Genomic DNA, 24,548 nt, shown 5'->3' with positions numbered 1-24,548 from the left:
CATCTGTGTTTCACTACAAAATCTCTGCCATAAGTTCTGCCTTTACAGAATGTATAGTGTTCAGTCATTGTCAGAAATGTGTAGATTGAATTATATGTTTGTAGTTAATAATGACAATGATCATAATCATAGTGATAATAATAGTAATAGCTGTTTTATAATAGCAGAGTTACAGGGTGCCTTACAAAACATTAAAATATACAAAGCATCAAATAAAACATTAAAAGAAGACAATAAAACATTAATACAGATGGTGCAACCTCACAAAGAGCAATTACAGAGCATTATAGAGTGAATAAGACATTATACAAATGCTTGTCTGTATGGGTAGGTTTTTAAATCTTTTTGAACTGAGGAACTGACTGATATTTTCTAAAGGTCAGGGAGAGCTTGTTCCAGAGCACTGAGACAATAACAGTAAAAGCACGTCTCCCGTTATTTTCAGCCTGGACTGTGGGACATTTAACAGTAGCTGATTTTCAGATCTTAAGGGTTGAGATGCAGAATATGGTGTTCAGAGATGTAGAGTGGAGCCAGACAGGGTAGTGATTTAAAAGTGTTCAGTAGAATCTAACCCTTAATCCTGAATGAGGACTGTTGAACTGGGTTACATTATTTTGAGAACAGAATATGAGAAACACCTCTCAACAATACATCATTAAGTATGACCTTAAAACATATAACCATCTTTAAAGTCGACTTTGTAACACCACAGTTGTATTTTATTGTGTACAGGTGTTCCTAATAAAGTGGCCACTGTGTGTAGTCTAAATACACTGCATTAGTCCCTGTTGTGTCCCACAGACCTTAAAATCTAAAATAACTCTTTAACCTCCTTTGCTTCAAACCTAGATATCAGTGTTTCCTCCTGTTTACACTCATATCTGAGGTTTCCACTCATGTGGTTTGTTCTAATTTCAGGCCAAAAGCTACTGGTTGGGCCCCAGTTATTCTAAGGAGGGTCCTGAGAGCAACGACATCCGTCGTACCAACGTCCCTGACATCCGTGTGGCGTACCGCAGCGAGACTCTCACAGAGGAGCTTCACCTCATTACTCACGCCGTGCGCACAGAAGAGCTGGATGCCATCGACGAGGAAGACTCGCTGACCATGGGTCCTCTCCCAGGACAGCGCTGAAATCACAGTCACCCGGTCTTCTCCTGTAAATCTCCAATCCTGTGGTTCACTCAGCTGACACTGAAGAGACGCGGTGTGACAGTAATTCTGCCGTTCAGCCTGTTTAAAGTATAAACACCACCAAACATCTATGTAGAAGTATGCCGCACTCTGACAGCTACACAGCTACCAAAAAGCCAAGGAAACAGTGCTGCCAGATCACTTTAGCTTCAACATTCTTCGATTTCTTGTGTTCCAGGAAAAAGTCCCAACCCTATATTATTTTATTTAAAGTTTCCCAGAATGTCCTTAACCTTTCACTTCTGTTTCTCTGTTAGTCTCAGTCAGCTTCATGAAGGTTTGCAGGGATCAGTATCAGGGTTTTTTGTGAATGAACAGCAGGGAAACAGCATGTATTTATATCCCCACATGTCCTGCCAAAGCCATCAGAGGATCCCTGTGATGTTTTATATTAATCAGTGACATGTTTTCATAGTAGCATCTTTGCAGTATTTACAGAAACACTGACAACCAGCACATTTAAACTCTTACCTTCTGCTATATAGCCATGCTGCTTAAACATACTTAGTGCATCTATCATCTTTATTAAACCACAGTGAAGGGCTGTAGAGGCAGTTTTATTTGAATAACACTCTGGAGTTGTTGGTGGAGGTTGGACAAACCTGCACAGCAAACTTTGACAGGTTTCATGTTATTATCTACTGAATGCTGCAGCACTGAATATTAGCCATGTGTGGTGCTTGATGTGGTTTTAGACTTTATTTTGCACATTTAGAATCGTTCTTCCGTGATTCTACTCAGAAATAAAAGAGAGAAACTCCATGGCGCTCAAGTTTAGAGAGAAGCAGACTTTCTGTGGTTGACTGCAAACATTCCTTGAAGCAAACAGGCCTCTTCAGCTGCAAAATGAAATGATTTCTAGCACTTGTAGATAAAGAAGAGATGTGTGTTGTAGATTTCAATCACAGCACAAGTAAACATGGATTTATTCTCGCTGTTACCTCACTGTGGCCATGATGCACTCTCTGTACTTCCTTAGGGCCCTGATCACACTCATTCCTTTTCCAGAGGGCAAACTAGAAAACCATGGAGGTTTTTCCCTTTGCATGCAGTGCACTGTGCATATGCACTAAGCCAAGATTTCACAGTGCCTTTTCATTTTGAGCTTCGAGCACTGCATGTCCAGTTTTTCTCTTTGTCACATGCAGCAAGAGCTGCATATTTTCCCCTAAACAGTAGACCTCTGTGCTGTTCGAATATCCACGCCGATGGAACTGAAACCACCCAGCTGCATGCTCGGTGTAAAGTAGCTTTTACCTTCAAGGAAAAAGGTTCATTTGTTTCTAGCTCTCTGCTTTTAAGTGCTTTTTTGCATGCCTGCATGACTAGTGGATGGCCGGAGAGAATGTGCTGTTTACAGTAAACTGTAACATAAAGCATCTTAACTATTTCAGGCCTGCCGACCAGCTTTTGATCCAGAATCTGCAACGATGCAAACAGATGTAAACTCAGCGTTGTTCACCGTGTAGAAATGAGCAAACCGTGCTGGGACATGGTTAAGACTGTTGCATGGAACCTTGTAGCATTTTTTTTTTTTAACTCGCCCCAAACCTGGTCAAAGGTGGCGTCACATGCCTTAGATTTTTGTATCATACACTCATCACACCACAGAACCCAGCACTGGGCCTGATCCAACCTCCCATTAAACTGTGAGCATTCTTGTTAAACCGAGACGATCCTGTCGAGTCATATTTGACGCCAAGACTAGAAGAGAATAAATCAGAAAATGCCAGCCGCTATTTGAATAGTCAGCTGTAAAGTATTAGAGTAATTCTACGTCTGCTTCATAGATTATTAGAATAAAATATGAGAATCCATCTTTGTTCTGCAAGAATACCGTAGCTCTTAAGTGTGAAGGGACATGCTGGAGTTGTTTGCTGAACACGATGGAGTTTGTGTGATTATTGGATTTCATGTATAAAGTGTATTTTTTTAAAGGCAATATAGAGATAAGAAATTTTATATTCGCAACGAATCAAGGTTTAACACTTAGTTTTGTTTCTGTTCATTGTGGATTGTCATAAAAACAGAGTTTTTCAATATGGTTTTATTACTGTTAGCCTTTTTAATTTGTTAAAGTAATTGGATGGTATTTTAGAGTCTGCTCTGCCTGTTTGAAATCACAGTAGCACATTTTTTTATGCCTGATAACTTACAAATATAATGTCTGTGATAGATACTTTAAAGCCAAAAGTTTGTCTCAACAGTAGCCAGTCAGACAACAACACATAAAACTGACCCATATGCTACATCACATCAGTAGAGTTTACTTCTTCTGGTTTTGTCGACTTGTTTCAAAACACATATTATGAAAATTTTGGTCCTTTCACTACTGATGGTTATAATCTACACTGACTCATCATCATCTGCCTGCCTTTATAATTGCAAACGCTTAATTCCGTTATTGGCCTTTTCCTAGTTTCAGTGTTTAAAAGTCATCTTCTTTATTGCTTTGTAACATTTTGTACTTGTTTGGGAATAAGTTTTTGATGACGTGTAACTCTGCTATAGCAGTCTGAACCTGGAAGGACCTGAACCTTTTCTACCCATTAACTTTCCATCCATCCACCTCGTTGTTTACTGTTTATTATGTCTACAACATAGTGCACCCTACCTCACAAATGCTGATATTGGCCTTTTGAGGTCCAGTATTGTCCTCAGCAATAGCAACGTTGTATCTAGGGCCGCAAACTCAACATTATATTCAACACTGATTAGTCAAATATTAGTTGAAATATTACAAAAAAAAAGTAAAAAGTTTCCCACAGCACAAGTTATTGTATTCAAATAGTTTGTTTTGCTCTATAATATTTGGTTTAAGCTTTGAATCTTTGAACTTTAGAAATTATTACTTTTTCGTCATTTCTGCTTGAAAAATTATCTAAAATACGAATTCACACACAATTGTTGTGGAATATTTTCTTTGGCGACAAACCTGTTGATTAATTCCATTGAATAATTGCACACGACGATTGATGGAGAGACAGAACAGCAGGAACCCTGAAGACACTGAGTGTCCTCTGAGCAGCAACACTGTGACTATTAAGCCGACACAAAAAACACACATAATTTATTCAGACATTACAGTGGTCACACATTATTCTGTATAAATATTTTCTGTAATCATGTTCAGCTTGATTTATCTCTTCGTACTAACTTCACAGTACTTTAAGTATTCTGACACTCACACTCGAGATATGTTTGCATTTGGTAATATTTTTCTCCACATGTATTTTTGCTTTTTACGCTCATGTCATTTTTCTGATGTGGGATTTTTATTTTAAATACTACATAATTTTATGTCCATTGATCTGTAGCCATATTGCTTGAAATGGACTGCCAGTGTTTTACAGATTCAGATGCTTCTGATGAAGTTCATGTGTAATGTCTAAACAACAAATAAAGCATGTTAATTCACTTAACATGTATCAGAATTGAATTTTACTTTTTTACAGGTTACAAAATGACCACGAGAATTAGGCCCCTGCTTTCTGTTGCAGAATTCATTCATGCACAAATGTATTATTACACACTTTACTAAGTGTACTTTCTAACGTGCTTCAGTTTACATTTAATCACATAATTCCAGCCTGACGCAATAATCACTATCAGTGTACACGATGTGTGATATGCATCGATGTGAAAACTTATTGCTACAGAACATATTGCAAAAAAAAATATTATGTTTGAACTCATCACACTTTGTCCAGCAGAGCAGCTCCGACCATTGCTTACAACAGCACTGTCTGCAGCACATGTAGCAGAGCACATGGTGGTGCGGAGTTGTGTGGTGTCTGCAGTTTGATATGGTAACTTGCTATCTTAAACATTGCTGGAAAACAGTTACCCTATCGAAATATACGTAAAGAGTATAAATCACAACAGAAATATCAGAAATTTTACAAAAAAAATAAAATAAATGCAGTATCAGCCGGCCTCTGCAGTGAATTGATCGTATGTTTGCTTGAAACACTTCAGAATGACACCAGCTTCATTATTATATTTTAAAGTGACATTTACATTATTTAACACAGTACGTATATGCATATGACTTGATTTCAAAAGAGAATAAAATATAACCACCTTTATACCTGGTCGTTTTTCTATTGCTTAATATTAGCTAAAAGTTTACAGTATCTCACAATGTTTCTGTCCATGAAGATGTCCTCTCCTGCCTCCTCCTTCATATCCTTTTTACCGTCAAGTTGATCTTTCTAAGCTGGCAACCTGGAGAGACAGAAGGTTGTCTGTGTTTTTACCAGCATTCATCAGATTGGCACTAATAAAATTTCTAGATTGACACTCCAAACAAATGAAGCTGTGTTCTCTGACTTACAGCCAAAGCAGACTTGACTAACTGTAACTGGTAGAAGACTCGCCCTCCTTCCTCTGGACAGACCGACTTCAGCTCCTGTCTGGTCATCCCCAGCAGCATGGAGCCGCTCAGCCCACCCAGACAGCGTACAGTGCTGCAAGAAATAAGCAATACTGATCTGTCAGTAAGTACTATTGGATTCAACAATGTTAACCAAACTACAATGCAGATATGGAGAGGTTTTCTGTATAACGTTAAAGCACAATTCTTCAACTTTATGACTGTGTTCTGCTGAATTTTCACACAAAAACAGGCAATTACTTTTGTCTTTTGCCTACTGGTATTAAACTTGTTATTATATTGAGTCTCCTCCCTGTTTTTGTCCTTCGAAAATAGGGAGGAGAAACTGAAAACATACGGCTACAGGAGAACTACATCACCACACGCCATGAAAGCAGCTGATCAGATTATTTTTGTGAATTCAGTCACGTCACTAAAAAATTATTCCTCTAGGTACAATGCAATACATTAATGGTTCAATGACAAAGCATTGTATATATTTTTTTGCATTGTTTATCAAATTAAAATAATTGTATGCTTTCATTTAATACCAAATTTAATATGTGTTTTTGCTTACATTTTGCTGAAGCCCTTGTCTTCGAGCCAGGCTTTCACTTGTGCTGGTGTGGCCCTCTTTGTCAGGACAGGAGGAACCTCACTGTCCTTGGAAAAGGAAAGAAAATGCACTGAGATTTTAGTTAAATGTAAAGTAGAGGTTACATCAGTAGTACTTGGTATACAGGTTGCAGATGAAAAAGTTCAAATAAAGTTTCCACACATACTGACTGTCACATTGTATAGTCATTTTTCAGATTTTGATTTCACAATTTGCTTGTTTTTTTTTTTCTTGACTGTGGTAGTTTTTTATGCTCCAACAATTTCAATAAATATCTATTAGAGAGTCAGAATCCCTAGGAAGCGACACACAAGTACAACTTGAGAATCAAATCCTTTTCACTCATTGTGTTGACAGCTTTGTTCACTCTCTCTGCCAGGGTTACAGTGTCTCTTTCAGTTTTTGAGGCCCCTTTTCCACTTAGTGTGCGTTGCCCAGTGGTGTTTTTGTGTTTGCTGACTGTTAACCACCTGGACAGGTTTGTCCTCATCAGACTCCAGAATATTATTGGGTACGAAGCCTTCCTCCCCTCTGTTGTTCCTCACTTTCCACCACTGCTTCGACATGTCCAGCAGCTGCAGAAGGACGAAGCACAAACTAACTTTACTAACTTTTCTCCAAGAATTGTGGGTCTTTCCATTTGAGTGCCATCAGTTAATTAAACGATAGAATAAAGAGCAGCTGGGTCACGAGTCATATTCACCTCGACCATTTCTCCTTTTCTGACGGTGAGCTCTCTCATGTTTCTGGAAGTGAAATCATGCTTAACACGCATCTTCTTTCTCTCACCTGGGCTGCAAACATATCAAAGCAGAAAACGTAAGCACCTCGAGGTTTAAAATATGCACACTGAATTATAATTCATGTGCTTGTTCATACCGTGCTTGTTGTGGAGAACGTGGTGATGTCCACTTGGAAGCCTGCAGAAAAGGTCAATGGTCTTAATGTGTTTATTTTTTTTTTCATTTAAATTTAAAAGCCTAAGGGCACGACACATTGCTCACCAACTAGCTGGATGTTTAAAGTTTACCTGGCTGGGTGCAGGTGGTTGATTCTCCTGTCTCCTCATAGATGCCTGTCTCCTTACAGGTTCCCCAGGTCCAGGTTCTTCATTTACTTCGGGGGGCTGCCAGCCATCAAAGAACACCAGAGTGTAGGTCGGGATGTCCTCATCATCCTCTGGCCACTGGGTACTGGTAATATTGGCAAAATCATATCTGATCATCCTGATATCATATTGACTAAAGAAGGAAATGTGAATGTACAAACAATGCGATTTTGCTCTCATGCAGATTACAAAAGCAACACCTGGGGATGTTCCAGGGGTCTCCCAGACTCTGCCACAGCTCGTCCTCCTCCGTAGACGCCTCTTCACTCATGAGACGAATACATTGAGGCGTCAGCAGCGGCGCCACGATGTTCGATGACAGAGTTTCAGGACAGTGAGGTACTACCTGGTGAAGAAAAGAGTAAAACACTCTGTTGACAAAAAGAAGTGCAGCAGGATGGTTGAGGACACATCCCACACACAAGTTATTAAGCCAGATTTACTCAAATACAAGCAAAAAGCGTCTGTACTCAAGATTACAGCTCTTACAACCAGTTGATGAAACAATGGAAACATGATGGTCAATCAGTTAAGCAAAAAAGTTGGATGAAATGATCTGACATACATTCATTATCGTCATTATTAATCTTTTCACTATAGAGAGGAACAATTAACAAAAAGTTGTGGACACCACATGTTAAAGGCTGAGACAAATCATCACTAGCAGAATGTAGTAAAGCACAAAACTCTAAATTAGTGAAAACATGCCAATCGTTAATGTTAAAAGAGATATTTCTATAAGATTACATAATTCAGTAGCCCTGTTAACACTATGTAGATGGTGATATATTTGCCATTATTCTGCAGGAATTTTCCTCAATATACTTATTGCATGTCATAATTGTAACCTCTGCTGTGTTGTGTAATGGATCTGAGCCAGTTGTTGTTTTTTTCCCCAGTAATTTGTACCTTTTCTTTTCTTTCTCTGTTCATAATGTATTCATGTTATACTCGCTGTATAAGAATCTATAAATATATTGTTTTTTAAAAAGTGTAATATATGGTGGAAAAGGATTTAAAGTGCATTTTAAACTCTTCCTTTTAAAACTTTAAGTATCACTTACAAATGCTAATGTGGAGAACAAGGAGTGAACAAAATCAGCAGCACTGGGATTACTGATCTGTCCATTAAGCTCCCCCTGTCAAAAGAAAGACACATAATGTACATTACAGAGTGAACGGGAACAACACAGACCATGACGATAACATGTAACTGTAAATGAAGATACAAACCAGAAGGTTGAAACCACATTTGACTTTATGGAGACATGTAGCAAATTCTTCTGTGCTGGGCATTCCCTCCATGTCTAAAAAAATGAACAATACATGCAAGGTTTAGACATCACAGCAGATATCATCTGAAATAAAAACAACAGGTTTTATATAAAATATTCCTTCATAAGCAATACATTTGTTTTGTTTTATAATGCGTACATGTAAGTCTGCCTTTAACTTTGACATTAAATCACCTTTTCCTTTTTTCTTTTTCTTCTTTTTCTTTGTATTTTTAGCTTCTGCTGCAGCTACTTGTCCCATGAAGATTTCTATGTCATTGAAAATATGATTCAAAATATCCTGTGAAGAAAGAAAGAGAAGACATTATTCTCATATTCTGTTTCTCTTAGGTGTTACTCAACATGTGTTCTATTTAAAACATGCAACAACAAAATGAGCCACCAGATTTCATATTAACCCTCATCAGTACATCTGGGGTCCATGCAGACTGGAGTCCATCCCAGCTGACTCGGGGCGAAGGCAGGGGACAACCTGGACAGGTCACCAGTCTACATAGTGACAGGGCTACATATACAGACAAACAATCCCACTCACAGCTACGGACAATTTAGAATAATAAAATAACCTCATCATATTTTTGGACTGTGGGAAGATGCCGGAGAACCTGGAGAAAACCCACTCATGCACTGGGAGAATATGCAAACTCCATGCAGAAAGATTGTTCGCATCCCAGGAAGGCCGGGATGCGAACCGGGGGTCTTCTAGCTGTAAGGCGAAAGTGCGAACCACCACGTCACTGTGCAGCCCCCAGCTGGACTGTGCATCTTTTCTGTAAGTTTGTGTTACGTTGCTCTTGTGATCAGTTGCATTGTGTTTTATTTCAATTCAGGAGTTCTTAGACTAATATTGTAAGCAATACATGTCAGTAGAATATCAGTCCCCTGATATATGCTTTTCAATAACCTTGTCATTTGGAGTATTCTTTTGCCATCGTGGTGTAGTCATAACCAGTAGTACTGATTCACCAGAGACCTTCCAGACACAGGAGTGTTTATACCACTATCGCTTTAGACACATTCTCTGCACTCGACGATTTCCATTTCAGTATTTGTGCGACTTTTAGTACCAACTGAATGCACCTGCCTTGAATTAAGTGAGTCACTTTAAAGGGGGTGAATACTTTTACAATCACTCAATTTAGATTTTGAAGGTTATTGCATTGACATTGGTTTATAGAAGTCTCTTTTCACTTTGACATGGAAGAGACATTTTTATAATTTCTTGTCAACAAAGGTCAAATTAAACTGACCATGATTCAGTGCTGAAAAGCAATGAAAGGACAAAAATTTCCAAGGGTGGAAGAATGCTTTCAATAGGCTCTGTATGAAGGACGCTCACCACATTCCTGTCCAGCTCTGTGTACGGGCGAGGAGGAGGTAAAGGTTCTTCACGGTAAGTTGGCAGTGGAGTTGGTACCTCTGTTGAAGCTCTGTCATCGTCCAGGTCAATCTCAGAGAAATCATCTTCTTTCAGACAACCAAAAACAAATTGAAGAAGCCATCAGTACAGTAAAAACCATCGGCTGTATGCATTCTGTATGTCCTGCTCACCATAGTCAGGATTACTCCACTGTGGCACCGGCTCAACCACAGGTTTGTTAGATGCTCTCACTCTTTCACGTCCAGTCAGTCCTTCATTCCTGCTTCAGAAAGCGTGAGAGGCAAAATCAAGAAGAAAAACAACAAAACTTAGAGCAAATGGACAAGCTGGCTTTATGGTACCTGATGCTTGAGTCCTCTGTCTTGCGTGACAGTGCTTGTAAGAGATTCCTCTGAACGTAATCAGCCTGCAAATAACAGAACCAACAATCACTCGCCCATGTCTTTCCCTTATCAGATGTGATAACAACCATCTCCACCCGTTTGTCCTCACCCTGATATCGTCACACTGGAACATGTAGACAGTAGTGGTGTGTTTTCTCCTTTGTTGGACAGACACTGTGAGCAGGGAGTTGAACACGCCAGCGTCCAGCACAGCCTGTAGGTCGTGGATGTCACTGAGAGCCAAAGAATCCAGCTCCTCCTGAGAAAACACAGCAGCGCACAATGAAATCGCTGTCATAGAATAATCATAAATGCTGGGGTTTTGTTATGGATGACACAGCTGTAGCCTGCGAGACAAGAAATCACTTGGTAGCAGAATTTGTCTGTTGGTGTGTCAGTCTTTGCTACAGCTGAATAAAAGCAAACAGAATCACACTGACTTTGGGGCGAGATCTCTGTCAAATGTAGGCATTAAGGTTACATATGCTTGTAAAGACCATATATATCCTGGCAGTCTTGAGTTTCCAGTGGCTCCTATAGCTAATTTTCTATGACGGTATGATTGAAACATGTACCTCTTTGTCACAAAAAACAATCACGCATTTTGGTTCTTTCATAGATTTATCATAAGTCTTCTGTAAATATGGAAAAATCTGCTGGGTCAAAAACATACATACAACAATGCTAATATTTGGTTAAACATCACTTGGCAGGTTTTATTATAAACTAGGTGCTTTTGGTGGCCATCCACAAACTTCTGGCAAACTTCTGACTGTATCTTTGACCACTCCTCTTGGCAGAATTGGTGTAATTCAACTAAATTTGTTGGTTTTCTGACAGAAATATATTCCCTTATCACAGTCCACAGGCTTCTGATGAGGTTTAAGTGAGAACTTTGGAGGGGACCAGTTTAAAACCTTAATTCTAGCTTGATTTAGCCATTTCTTTACCACTTTTGATTTGTTTGGGGTCAGTGTCTTGTTGGAACACCCAACTGCATCCAAGACACATCCTTCACTGCAAAAACTGAAAATCTTACCAAGTCTATTTGTCTTATTTTTAGTCAAAATGTCTCATCGCACTCGATTTAAGATAAATTCACTTAACAAGTGACATTTCAGCAAGATGGAGGGACTTGTTTTAATACAATGCATCTTAAATATCTTGTTAAGTCAAACAATCTTGAAATTATCTTGTTTTGAGTTGTATTTTACAAGAAAACTTTTTTTTTTTTTTTTTTTTTTTTAGCATGTCTGGCTTATTTTAAGACACCTAAGCTTGACACCTAAAATACAGCTTAAAATAAGTTTTCCCAGCTAATTTTAAGATCTCAATATTCTAAATATCATATCTTATTTCAAGAAATCTTACAAGCCATTTTTCACTTGTTCTGTTTGCAGATTTCTTCACTTATTTCAAGGTAACAGTTCCTTGAAATAAGGTTTTTTTTCTTGTTTTGAGAGGGGTATTTTTGTAGTGTTTTAGGTGAAAATTTGGGGTTTTACTGATGAATGTGGAGATAGTCCTCCTTCTTCATTATTCCATAGTAACTTCTCTGGCTTGTAGTTTGTTTTATCCTCTCTGCAGGTATCTCCTACATGTTTCTTTCTTCTTCATGTTTCTATCTTTGGTTACTGACTTCCACACTGCTTATTGCTCTTTTATTGATGTTTATGATGTATTTTTTTTCTCTCTCCCATTTTTCCTCACCCAACTGATCAAGATCCCTTTGCCTGCTTCTACCCCTCATGCTCTGTGGATAGAGGAAGCCAGCAAGAGACTACGCCCATCTGCTTAACCTTTACTTTTATCTCCTGCCGACAGGTCTCATTAGGTGTTTACCTTGCTTTCGATGTCTGTGAGCAGCAGGTTGGCATCTCGCACCTCCAGCAGCATGTTCTGACCCCACACACGACCCATCTCCTCCAGCAGCTTCAGACGCTCCACACAGTCTCTGATGTTTCTCATCTCCCTCCCATCCAGCTCACAAGTAAATAAGTGCTGTAATACAGAGGCATTAAATGTAAACACAGCAAAAATCATGGCATGCTTCAGAACTGGTCACATTTGTATGATAAAGATATGGCAATGCTGCTGTACCTCCACTCTGTACTGAAATTTATCCATCATCTTGTTTAATGATGTTGCATAATCCATCCTCTGCACTGTTGAAGCAGAAAGCAGAGCTCTGTATTCTTCATAAATTAAAATGAATAGGTGTAATCATTTGATAGGTCCAGCAGAGTTGACTCACAGTAAATTGACTTTGCACTGGGCCTTGACAGGCCTGATACCTGTGATGACACCTCATCCATCGTGGAATAACCACTGTCACCACAAAGAAACAGCACAATTAAATGAATAATCTGCTAATGAATGAAAACAAGCAATAAATTACTCAAGAAACCACACTGTGAAATACATACGTGGATGGGATGGATCCTGCATAGCTGCTGGTGTCATGGCCAAAGGGACTGTTAGACCTGTACATCCTGACCTAACAGACCTGCAGTATCACAAATGTAATGAGTAATCCACACCATAAATAGGTAACGTCAGCGATATGGGCTGACTCGCCAGCAGTCACCTGAAATACATGCATTAACCTTTCATTTTAGCAGATTTCTTGTGCTTTTGGTCTTTATTTGAAGCTGACTAAGGCTAAAAAAATCCTCAACTTTTACATAAGATGAAAGTAAATGTTTCTTTGATAAGTGTCACATTGGTTACAAGCATTAAATTCAAAAATTAGATTTGATAATTACCAGCTGGAAACACAAATCTGTGATCAACCTAAAATGACGTTTATGGTGTTGTTAGGATGTGAATTTATACATTTTAAGAAGATTTGCTGACAGTCTTGTGTAACATGTAGATGAACTGTGGTACAATAAAACAAAGTAAACACGTTTAGATTACAAATATGGTCTGTTAAAAACATTTAACTCAATAAATCTAAAAAACTATGTACCTGATTTCCATATATTCTCAAGATACTCTGACTACGGAGAAGATCATGACGATTTTGTTATGACTGTCTTAATCAAAATCAAAAATCTGATCAAGTCTTCACCACACTTCATTTACACAAAAAACAGACAAATCATGACATTTATCATGACAGATTCTTACCTTTAACTCTTGGCAGCTCAGTGTAGCTCTTACTTTTCCTGTGTATTGTTTACACTTTGGTACATATCAAGCTCATATTTTAATCCTGCTCTTCGACAATATGCGCCCAAGGCTTCCTCATAAAGGAGAAGGACAAAGTCCACAGTCAGTAGCAAAATGATTTGTGGGATAGTGAGCCTATGAGGGTGTGAGATCTTTAGTGCGGCATCCCATGTGAGCAAAGGTTACGAGATATGAAGGAAATCACCTCACCCTGGAGAAAGCTAATAGCCTCCAAGAATTTAAATGGGACGTTGTGTGTCCTATCAGTATTTTGTCAGCAAGAATGTTCTCACTCTCGTTACTTTTCTTTCTTTTGTCCTCATTTATTAAACTTCCAGATTTTAAATGGTTTACTGTTTGTTTCCCTGGTGTTCCCTAGGGTGTTTACTGTATATATGGAGCAAGTGCGAAAGAAAGAGCACATAGAGAAAATCAATAGCTGTAAGAAATCTAATCAGTGTTCTAGTATTTAACATTTTTGTCTGTATTTCTACTTTTTACCCTCTAAAAAATCAAGAGTTTAGATCCAGTTCTGTCTGCTTGGTCTCCTGGTTTTATGTCCACTGCATGTACTGTAAGTATGACAAAAGGTAAACATTAACCAGGAAGAATTCCTCAGTGATGTAATGCTCATGTAAAACAAGATGACCACATTTAGCTCAAAGGATCTTACAAGTCAGTCATAACGTGTGTGAAAACAGTTCATTTGCAAGATTTGACAGGGTTCACGGTCCGTGTGCGGATCTGGTAATTGGATTTTCCGTTCTGAAACGGGTATTGAAAAACAAAAAACAAGTGGTTATTTGATTTTCGTTTTAAAATGCAAAAATTAAAATTGAAATACAAGGCGTTTTTCCGTTTCATGATCAAAAAGGGATATATGATTTTTTTTTTTTTAAATGCTTTGACTTTCGTTTTATATTTAGAATAACAAGAAAGTAAAACCAGTAAGAGACAGAAACGACAAAAGGTCTGTTTTTTCATTTTCTGAGACCGGAAGTGGTCATCAGCAAGTGTGGAGCCAAACAGAGTACGGTACATAGACTGTACATAATTTTTTTTCGTGAGTTTTCATGGTCAGAATGAGAGATCAGGTGGCCGATCTTAAAATAAATCAATATTGATTTTTTTATAGAGCGTTAAAGTTTTGCGAAGCCAGGGGGCGGGACTACTTGATTGACAGTCTGGTCTGGAATGATTGACAGGTCCTATGGAGGAGGCAGCAGAGCCTCTGCTCTCCTCGTTTGGATGAATTCTGATATAATAAATGTTGGTTTATTTATCGGTGGAGCAGCAGAACATTTTCCACAGACAGTTTTCCTGCCCGTTGGCTTGTTTTAACCAGTTTTCTACCTTCGGCTGATTCTACCAGCAGACACTGAAAGGACTAATAGTTCGGTAAGTAAATGTTTATTTTCGTATCGGTGCCGCTTTTAATGCACTTTATATGCAGCTTTAGTGTCAGATGTAATGTGTGCCATGCACTCCAGATGTTGGTGGAGTTTGTTTCAGTGTGTGTTGACCAGAGAAGAAAGTTAGCATTGTAAATATTAGCTTTAATGTTAGCGATGCTAACCGAGCTAGCTGCTCAGTCGTAGTCTGATTAAAGCTAACGTAGCATCAAGCTAATGTGTTGAGATTCATGTAAACAGCTGAAGTGTGTTGTGTTCATGTAATGTGGTTCATTAAGTTCATAAAACTGTGGCTGGTTGACAATGTAAGGTTCAGGAAACTTAAATGTGATTAAAACAGTAACGTTAATGTTCTAGTTGTCAGTAATCAGCTTTAATTTGACACTAAAACAGACTTTGATAGTTTTAAATGGCATCAGTTTCATTAATTTGTTGAAAATTGTCTCATTTGTTGTTGTGATGTTGCTGCTGATTCATTAAAAGCAGGTGATCCCTGTTGAAGATACGTTTAGTTCTAGTATCAGAAGTACAAGAAGGAAAATGGAAGTTTAGTTCTGCTACATCAAAGATTTCAGGATTAAAATTACTAAATGAGTCTTTATGCCTCAAACTTTATTTTTGCGGTAAAGAAATAATGAAATAATCACAGATAATAAAAATATAAATAGCAGAGGAAACCTGAGAGAATAATTTCCTGAAAAGTCTGTGAAGGAAAAGCAACTTTTTTATCCTGAAAGATCAGAATCAGCTCCAACATCTGCATCTGACAGCATCAAGTCAACCAGAAAGAAAAGAAAAAAGAAAATGACTTCTTTCTGATCACATCTGTTCCGCTGCTCACAGTCTGCTGCTGCTCACATTCTTCACATTTATAGTCCACTTTTAAAAGTTCAGCAGACAGGTGCTCTGCTTTGGAGTGTGACGATGTTGTCGGTGATGTGGAGAGTGAAGTTTCCGTTTCACCCACAGCGTGCTTTAGGGCAGCTGGGTCGGACTTGATGTTTGAAATACTGACCGACAGCTCAGATTTACCTGTCTGTAGTTCCGTTTTGATGGGTGTTAAATTTTCACTCCAAGCCACCAGGAGCTGGGTCTTTAAAATACCCGCCGTCTCGTTACAGAGTGAAAGTAGCAGTTCCTCCTTAAGGTCAGAGATTGCAGCATCTGAGGGCCTCTTCAAAAGAAGACATAGTTGATGAAGGCGTTCTGGAGCAGGACCAGAAAGACCACGACCAAGCGGCCTTGAGATCTTAGGCAGCATCTCCCTCAGGTGGGTGTCAACGGTGTTCACAGTCAGGTCTGTGGTAATCCCTTCAACAAACAAAACAGAAAAAAATCTAGATTATAAATCAACATGTAACCAAAGCACTCTGTGTATAATGCCATAGTATAGGATGTAGTTCAGAAAATGTCAAAGTATAGTATACTTTTCAAGAATAACATAGTATGGCCTGTAGTTCATAGTATAGCATGTCGGCAAAAAAACCCAACTGATTATTATGTGGTTCAAAAAGTGCAAAATGATAGGATGTTGCCTAAAATTGTCATGTATGATATGTGGTTCAAAAAATGTCATAATGCAGTATATTGTCAAAATAATATGTTATTCAAGAAAACATCAGAGTATATGTCATCTAAAAAATGCATAGAATAATATTTCATTGCACAAGTAAAAGTATAGTAATTTTTTAAAACTGTTCTAATTCTTATATGTTGGTAAAAAAACAAAAAAAAACTAAAACAAAAAAAAACGTCATAGTAATATGTCAATTTTAAAAAGCCTATAGTATAGTGTGTCCGCCCAACAAACGTCATAGTATAGCATGTCGCTTTAAAAACGTCATAGTATAGCATGTCGCTCTAAAAACGTCATCCTATAGCCTTTAGTCCACAAAACGTTGTTTTTGTCCTGGCTGTCTGAAGTAGGTGAGGAGCAACACAAAAACAGTCCAATCGCTGGTTTCCAGAGGTTTAGATGAGTATTTATTTGAAAGAGGTAAGTTTACCAACAACACAACATGTGAGGGGGTGGTTAAAAGCAATGGGTGTTAGTAAAATAAAAATAAATAAACAGAACTAAAAGTGAACTTTTACGTTGACATTGAGGGGCATTCCAACCAGGACAAAGTAAAAAATAATCAGTACAAAAAAAAACAACTCTTCCTGTTCACCTCTTAAAACCCCAAAACACACCGCAGTAGCACCCTAAACTAAACTACCAATGGGTTCTCTGTTTTCCTTTCTGAATAATTCACAGGTCCCTCTCTATCTCCCTACACATCCACCAACCACTGGGAACACATCTCCAAAGTTCTGCCGGGCCAGCTCAGCTTCCCCTCAGAAGAAGTGCCACCACCTGCCAGATGAAGGAGCCTTTTGAGAGGCAGCTGGCATTAGTGATTGGACTGTACTTTGGTCTGTTCCCAATCCAGCTTCAGCTCCAGAGACGGCAGGCGGGACGAGTCAACGGAGGCCGGGTGGACAAAGGCATGCAGCTGAGTACAATCCAGAAAACAACAGAGGAGGAATGCAGTGACCCAGGGCCAGAACAAACAGAGTATGTCTCTTAGAAAACATCATAGTATAGCCTTTGGTATGAAAAAACACCATCATATACTTGTAGATTGTACAAATAACAAGTCAAAGGAAAGAGACATACATTGTAGAATTGTAGTAATTGTGGGCTGACTGATTTACTGATTATCAGTATTTTATTTTTCTACTGATTTACTGTAATAAATACATTTAAAAATGGCGCTACTTTGGCTCTGAACCTTAATCTACCTGTGGTCGCTCTGTCTTCTGGAGTGATTTGATTGAGTTATATGTCACGAATAAAACTCCTTTAACTTAACATCTGTAAACAAAACAAAAACGTATCAACAAAGTTTTCCTGTTTAAAGTTTGTGTTCTTGTAAGTTTAACTCCAAGATTTTAAATACTTTCATTTACTGCAAATGAAATATCCAAATGAATATACTCCAAAATGTCCTCACCAATAATCATTTTCAGCCTTAAAAGCCCACAAAACACCCCCCTATACTCGACCACACTTAGTACAGTCCGGTTCCCCCTTCTATAAACCTGCTTGGAATCATCCAATTCCTGTTTGTCAAAGTGGCCTTCTACCTGGACAGGTTTTTGTTGGAGCTCATGCAACAAACATTTTGGGTAACTGCACTTTAATATGGATGAATGACAATGAATTAGAGTCTGTTTTAATGAGACTGAGTTAAGATGTGTAGCTCTGTCATTATATAGAAATTATTTCTCAGAATTCACAAAGGAAAGTCTGAAATGTTTGCTAGGTTAGCGTCCCACATGTTCTTTTGGCTCAGCTAAGAGCTAACTCTCTCCAACTTCTGGAATCTCTTGAGTTCTTGTTGTTAAAAAATCTTGCTGTAGGTGCTGAATGCTCAGAAAATCTGAGATGTATAGTTCAGAATAAGCTCATTCTCAAGTCTTATCTGAACTGTCCTTCTTTTGTTTGAACTTTCCCTAAACTTAGGAGTTAATGACAAGCAGCACATCCTGAATCAGTCTCATTTATGTAGAGAATAAACTTCAGTGTCATTCATTGATGTTAAAGTGCAGTTTTTCAAATGTTTGTTGCACATGCTCCCGACCAAGACCAGTCCCAGGTGGGGGAAGACGATGTGAAGAGAAAGCTCCAGAGGATGAATATACACATTTACGTTGGAAATAGATGTCCCTTTAATTTTACATTGTCATGCAAATGATGTTCAAATCTTTGTCGAGTGTTTTGTTGATGTTGGTTTCTAAATGTTTTTTGACACTCGGCCCCAAAGATTAACACCTTCTATGGTCTCACAAGCTGCAACAATTCACACATTATCAACTATCTTTCTGACTAAACTAAGATAAAAGAGTGACAAACTGCCCTGATTCCTGCATCATGAATGTAAATCTTTTGGTTTTTATGACAGTAAACTGAATATGTTAGGGTTTGACATTTTATAAACCAAAACAAGAAATGAATTACTGGAGAAAACAATCAACAGATTAATGGTCAAAGAAAATGTTTTCCAACATATATGGCTGAATTACTCCAACATTACAAGATACATACAATTTGAATTCAATTTTATTTATACTAATGCCAAATACAGGTCAAATTGTCCTGAAGACGCTTTTATTTTTATATTTTTTGCCATATTTAAAATATGACAAAGTAAGAAAATTTAACCTCTTGACTAATCCAATTTATTATTTGGTTTTTAAGAGACTAATCGACAACTAAAATAACTTTCTCCACTAAAACTAATAAACATGAGGTCAAATAGAAGGAACAGTTTTAAATACTGAAGTCCCAACGATGACAAGAATAAAGTTTCTCAACAAAAGCTTAATATGCTGGTGGATTCCATTAAAGTCCTAATAAAGGATAATAAAGTGTTGATACTAAAGGTTAGTGGTGCTAAAAATGTCAAAGTAAAGATATCAAGTTGAACATCTGGATGGAGGTTTGATAAAAGTTGACCTTCTTCATTTCTCTGAGCCGACTCCATGGATTTTATGGATGGTGGGTTAAAGACCTGCTCTTCTAGTCGTCTTCCTTCTAGTCCCGCTGTAAAAAGTCAGTCCATCCTGGCCGACTTCAACACCTCTTCATGACAGGCTTGTTCTGCCTCCGACCTCGTGGAAACTCCAGAAACTCGGGAAAACCCGTGGAGACTCGAAGAACTCTTGGAGACTCGAAGAACTCGTGGTAGACTCGTTAGAACTGGTTTGAGCGGGGGAAGGTGTGGTGGGTGGTGGGGGAGTCTGGGTGGAGTCAGAGGCGGAGAGTAGGCGGGGAGAGTGGGTGGCGGTATCCCCCCTCACTCTCCCCCCCACCTCCCCGCCTACTCTCCGCCCTGACTCCACCCAGACTCCGCCTTGGCTCCACCCATGTGGTCACTTCGGAAACTACGATGCCAAAGGGACGACGAATTTGTTTCTTTTTATCTGATCTGTAGCTCAGTGAGTTAAGGATTTTATGCCTATGGAGCTGCAGGTCGCTGGTTCAAGACCAGACACTTCTTAAGTTTTATCAAAATCCTCACAAAGACAAACAAAGAAAACTGCCAGTGGCGGGTCTTGACCTGCGACCTTCCACTTGGTAGTCTGTCTCTTATCCTCCTGAGCTATTCGCTCAGAGATACTAATTCTTCTTTTTTTTTGCGCATTTATCATCTATTTTTTGCCATTTTCGTGTTTTTTTTTAAACTCGAGTCTCGACTCGACCGTTTCTCTCAGGAGGTTGGACTTCAGCCTTTGTGCTGGAGGGTTGAACCCTCAGTTCCAAGACTTTCCAAGCCTCCAGACCTCCCAAGTCCTCAGGACCTGAGCTTTCACACAGTCTGAGGGCTGAAATTTTCTATGTCCCACAGTAGTTCTCTGTTAGATTGAACTTTCAGACAGTCCAAGGACTGATATCTTCTAAGTTTCTGAGTAGTTCTCTGTTAGTTTGAACCTTCAGACAGTCTGAGGGCTGAAGTTTTAAAAGTTTCTCAGTACTTCTCTGTTAGTTTGAACTTTCTGGTTAACAGAAGCCTTAAAACTTGTGACCATGAGTCTTGATTTCACATTTAGACCATCCATCCGAGTTCTTCTCAGACCTTCACCTGTGGGTTTTTTAGAAATCCTGAACAAACTTTGATTCTCTTCACTGAACAGTAAAGTTTGTGGAGATCAGAAGGTAACATTAGTTTGATAAATGCCTTCAACCTTTAGTAGACTTTATCTGGAAATCAGTTTTCTGAAATGAGTTCTTAGCAAATCTGTCCACAATCAAACCAAGAACATAGAAAGAGGAAATGTTTGAAGAAACAACTTGATGTTTTCATTTCAGACTAGAAAACACTAAGACTTTTATCTGTTTTTGCTCTTTTGATCATTTTATTGTTTCTTCTGTTTAATTTGATCTTCTAAAGTTTAACTGGTGTCTTTTCAAATGTTTTGTCTTTAGTTTGATTCTTCTTAAATATTTAGTTTTGCTCTTTTCTCGCCTTTCTTTTCTAATGTTTGATTTGATTTCCAAATGTTTTGTCTTTTTAATGTTTGTTGTTTTTTCAAATGTTTTATCGTCTTGTTTGAAAAATTTCCTTTTCTTTCCCAATGTTTAATTTTTCGATTAAATCTTTGTTCAGGTTTTTCTTTTTAAATGTTTTACCACCTTTTAGTGTTTAATTTTCTTTAATGCTTCATTGTATTTTCTGTTTAATTCCTATTTAAAGTTTTATTGTCTTGAAGATTTAATTTTCTAATTAAACATTTAATTTTTTAACTAAATGTTTTTACTTTTAAAGGTTTAATAGTCTAATTAAATGTTTTGTATTTTTCTAAATGTGTAATATTCTTGTTTAATTGTATTTTTTAAATATTTAATTATCTAAAATATTTCATCTTTAATGTTTAATATTTTTGTTTAAAAAAATTTGTTTAATTTGATAATTACATGCTTTGTATCTTCCATTTAATTATCTAATTAAATATTTTGTCTAATATAATTTAATTGTATTTAATGTTTAATTTTCTTTTTTAAAGTTTTATTATATTAAATGGTTTTTTTCCTTTGATTTAATTGCTTTTTTACTGTAGTTTATTTCTTCAATCTTTTTTGTCAAGATTTTAACCCCAACCTTAAAAATGAAACAAACCTTTAAATCACAATGAAAATACTTCTGTTGTCACAATCATGAGTTAGTCAATTATTCAGTTTATCAATTCAACTTTATTTGTTTAGCACCTTTCACACAGACTACAAAACTAAACAAGCAAAGAGAAAAAACTATGCTAAAATTATGATTAAAACTCAAAAACAAACAAACAAAAAAAGATTTAACATGGTAATAAAATATGTTGTGTCCAGGGGATGGAGGGAGTTTATTGAAGTCTTCTTGGGTTCACATGGTAAATCATTTAAAATATAAACTTGATATTCAGTCTAAGGAAACTGCAGAGCAACAGAAGAACCAACAATATCTCCTGTTTTCTCCTTTAATGAGTCGACTCTTCTTGTGCTTTCAGACCAAAGAACTACAGACTCTTCACAACCTGCTCAAACTCTTGGTACAGGACCTCACCACACGGGTCAAGAAGGTTTCTGTCTCATTTCTACTCTGAAGCTCACCTTCTCCTGCTCAAACTGCTGACAAATGTTTCTGCTGCTCTAAAGTCTGGTCTCCAGAACTTTCTAAAAACTCTCAAAGTCTCTTCTGCTGCAGGTTGCTTTGTAGAACTGTTACAGAAAACCTCACTAAACCACATGGAGGGGCCTCAAGATAGTCGTCCAAATGAAACCATACAAAAACCAAACTGGCACAACCCAAACGCTAAAGTCTCCTGCAGCCTACCAGAGAACCTCTGAGAACAGAGAATCAGGACAGGAACTCTTACCTTCTGGACAACCAACGTTGGTTCTCAAACAAGAATACAGAATGTGTCTGACCAAAAATCTCTAAAGACTCACTACAGCCAAGATAAAGACACAACTCAGCTGCACCAAATCCACTAATCACTGCACACATTAGCACCATGTGCTAACTGTGGCTAAAGAACCTCATTTACCAAGACAACTATCCAGTACAAAGCCCTAAAACACACCAAGAAACACATTAAAGATGATTTTACTGCTGGAAGCTGCAAGCCAACGCCTAAAGAACAAACTGAAGCAACGGAACCAAACCCGGTTCATTGGTGAACAGAAGCAGAGGAAATGTTTGTCTGCAGCTAAATAAAGCAGGAAGACACTGAGCTGCTCAGGTGTTCCTGATAACACCAAGCAGCCACCTGGACAGCCAATAGGAACACAGCTTACTGGAAGTCCAGAGGGCGGGGTTAGTGAAGGAAATTTAATTTAAAGTTGAAGCATAAAGTTAACAAAGAAAGTTGAAAACCACCTTCTGATACCTGAAATCTCTGAGTTTTCACACAAAGAACACCTGAACATGTCAAACTGGTTCCATAGTAGAACCATCATTGTAAAAACGTCATAGTATGGTGTGTTGCTCAAAAAACATTATGACCCGGCTGTCTAGGGTCGCCGAGGAGCAACACAAAAACAGGACAAACGCTGGTTTCCAGGGGGTTAGGCAGCTGTTTATTTGAAAGAGTAAGTTTACAACAACACAACATGTGAGCAGAAAAATCACAGTCTGTCTTTAGTTCAGCTGAAAATATTAGTTTTTGTCTTTTTTATTGACCAAACTTTTCAGGAAGTAGATGAAGAATAATTAAAGCTCTCATGTAGAAGTCCAACTTATTTTGGATCCTTGTGGAGAGTTTAATCTTAGAGTTTGTACAGCTGTTGAGTTTTTAGAGTCACATGGATTGTTTTGACATTTAATAACTGAGTCCTGAAATAAAATTACAGTTGTGGATTTCTGTCATTTAGTCTGGACTAAACAAATAACAGCAGCATAATCTCAAATGTCATTATGAGGAGTCTGGATTGAGGTTTCTCACTTGATAATGATCAAAACATGAAATTTAGGTTGGTTTAAAGGAATATTCCACCTTAAATCTTTGAATGTTGACCTAAAAGGTTGGTTTCAGGAAGTATTCCACCTACAAGGTCCTCAAACATCCACCTTAAAGGAACATTCCACCAAAAATCCTTGGACATGCACCTAAAATGTTGGTTTAACCGAGTATTCCATCCAAAATCCTCAAAGAGACCTGAGGGGCTGGTTAAAATGAATCTTCCACCTAAAACATCAAATATAGACCGGAAAGGGTGGTTTAGAAAAAATCCTTCAATGTAGACCAAAAAAGTTAGTATGGAGGAATATTCCACCTGAAATGTAGACCTGAGAATTTGGTTCGGAAGAATATACCATCCTAAACATCCTTAAATGTAGACTAAAAGAATGGTTTGGAAGAAAATTCCACCTAAAATCCTCCAATGTAGACCTAAAAGGTGGGTTTAATGGTATATTCTATCTAAAATTCACTACTGTAGACCTTGGAGGTTGGTCTGATGGTATATTCCACCCAACATCCTTGAACATAAACTTAAAAAGTTCGTTCAAAGGAATATTCCACCTAAAATCCTTCAATGTAGACCAAAAAATCTTGGTGTAAAGGAGTATTCCACCTTAAATGTAGACCTAAAGGATGGTTTGGAGTAATATTCTACTCTAAAATCTTCCAATGTAGACCTAAAAGGTTGATCTGATGGTATATTCTACTCAACATCCTGGAACATTTACCTAAAGGTTGGTTTAATGGTATATTCCCAGAAGAACCCTTGAACATCAGGGCTTAATGGTATATTCCACCCAAAATACTTGTACATATACCAAGAAGTCAGTGTAAAGGAAATGTAGACCTAAAAGGATTGTTTAAAGGAATATTTAAACGATTATTTTCATTATTTAATAATCTGTTATCAGTCAGAACCCTGGCAAACTTATTTTCATCAGTTTTTTTAGTGGAAGTCACAAATAAAGGAGCTCTTGGTTTTTCCCAGCGTTACTGAGTCCAAAGCTGCTGTTTCAACACAGAACGTTCACATGCATCCACAAACCTCTCAGCACTCAAACACCCACAGACAGGAGGCCGGCTGGGACGAGGCTCGGCGGCGTCCTCAGACCCACGAGTC

The 24,548-nt window shown here is 37.9% G+C and overlaps 2 protein-coding genes and 1 long non-coding RNA gene across 14 annotated transcripts in view; 2 read left to right on the top strand and 1 right to left on the bottom strand.

Annotated features, from left to right (window-relative positions):
* Positions 1–4,619, top strand: part of LOC111575502 (AMP deaminase 2-like) — a 32,473-nt gene extending 27,854 nt beyond the window's left edge. For all 9 annotated transcript variants that reach the window (XM_023280674.3, XM_035952999.2, XM_035953001.2 and 6 more), the window contains one exon: positions 922–4,619. In XM_023280674.3, the coding sequence (XP_023136442.1) occupies positions 922–1,137 (216 nt within the window). In that variant the 3' untranslated portion in view covers positions 1,138–4,619. The remainder of the gene's footprint in view (positions 1–921) is intronic.
* Positions 1–23,325, top strand: part of LOC129348842 (uncharacterized) — a 109,831-nt gene extending 86,506 nt beyond the window's left edge. Inside the window, exon 2 of the long non-coding RNA XR_008601561.1 lies at positions 21,974–23,325. This is a non-coding gene — a long non-coding RNA (uncharacterized LOC129348842). The remainder of the gene's footprint in view (positions 1–21,973) is intronic.
* On the bottom strand, positions 4,245–13,644 carry eps8l3a (EPS8-like 3a). Of its 4 annotated transcripts, none has more exons than XM_023280678.3 (20): positions 13,488–13,644; positions 12,782–12,861; positions 12,610–12,683; positions 12,456–12,520; positions 12,198–12,356; positions 10,465–10,614; positions 10,314–10,378; positions 10,143–10,234; positions 9,931–10,058; positions 8,766–8,871; positions 8,530–8,603; positions 8,361–8,435; positions 7,497–7,642; positions 7,219–7,381; positions 7,068–7,108; positions 6,892–6,982; positions 6,659–6,763; positions 6,150–6,235; positions 5,534–5,666; positions 4,245–5,424 (listed from the first exon to the last, which is right to left on the bottom strand). In XM_023280678.3, exons 2-20 carry the CDS (start codon positions 12,844–12,846, stop codon positions 5,398–5,400), a joined length of 1,845 nt encoding a protein of 614 aa, XP_023136446.1. In that variant the 5' UTR covers positions 12,847–12,861; positions 13,488–13,644; the 3' UTR covers positions 4,245–5,397. The 4 variants fall into 4 exon arrangements, with proteins under 4 accessions (XP_023136446.1, XP_023136447.1, XP_023136448.1 ...); XM_023280679.3 differs by having other exon boundaries at positions 9,931–10,055; positions 13,488–13,643; XM_023280680.3 differs by having other exon boundaries at positions 10,143–10,231; positions 13,488–13,643.
* Positions 23,326–24,548: the final 1,223 nt, after the last annotated feature.

The sequence above is a fragment of the Amphiprion ocellaris genome, chromosome 5, assembly GCF_022539595.1.
Source record: "Amphiprion ocellaris isolate individual 3 ecotype Okinawa chromosome 5, ASM2253959v1, whole genome shotgun sequence".
Lineage (NCBI taxonomy): Eukaryota > Metazoa > Chordata > Actinopteri > Pomacentridae > Amphiprion > Amphiprion ocellaris.
This window is presented reverse-complemented; position numbering and strand designations above follow the sequence as displayed.

Coding starts and splice junctions, on each gene's coding strand:
- eps8l3a (XM_023280678.3), bottom strand. CDS start 12,846: ATGTACAGGTCTAACAGTCCCTTTGGCCATGACACCAGCAGCTATGCA. Junction 10,235..10,313: donor ACAGAGGACTCAAGCATCAG/GTACCATAAAGC, acceptor CGCTTTCTGAAG/CAGGAATGAAGGACTGACTG. Junction 10,059..10,142: donor GTGGAGTAATCCTGACTATG/GTGAGCAGGACA, acceptor GTTGTCTGAAAG/AAGATGATTTCTCTGAGATT.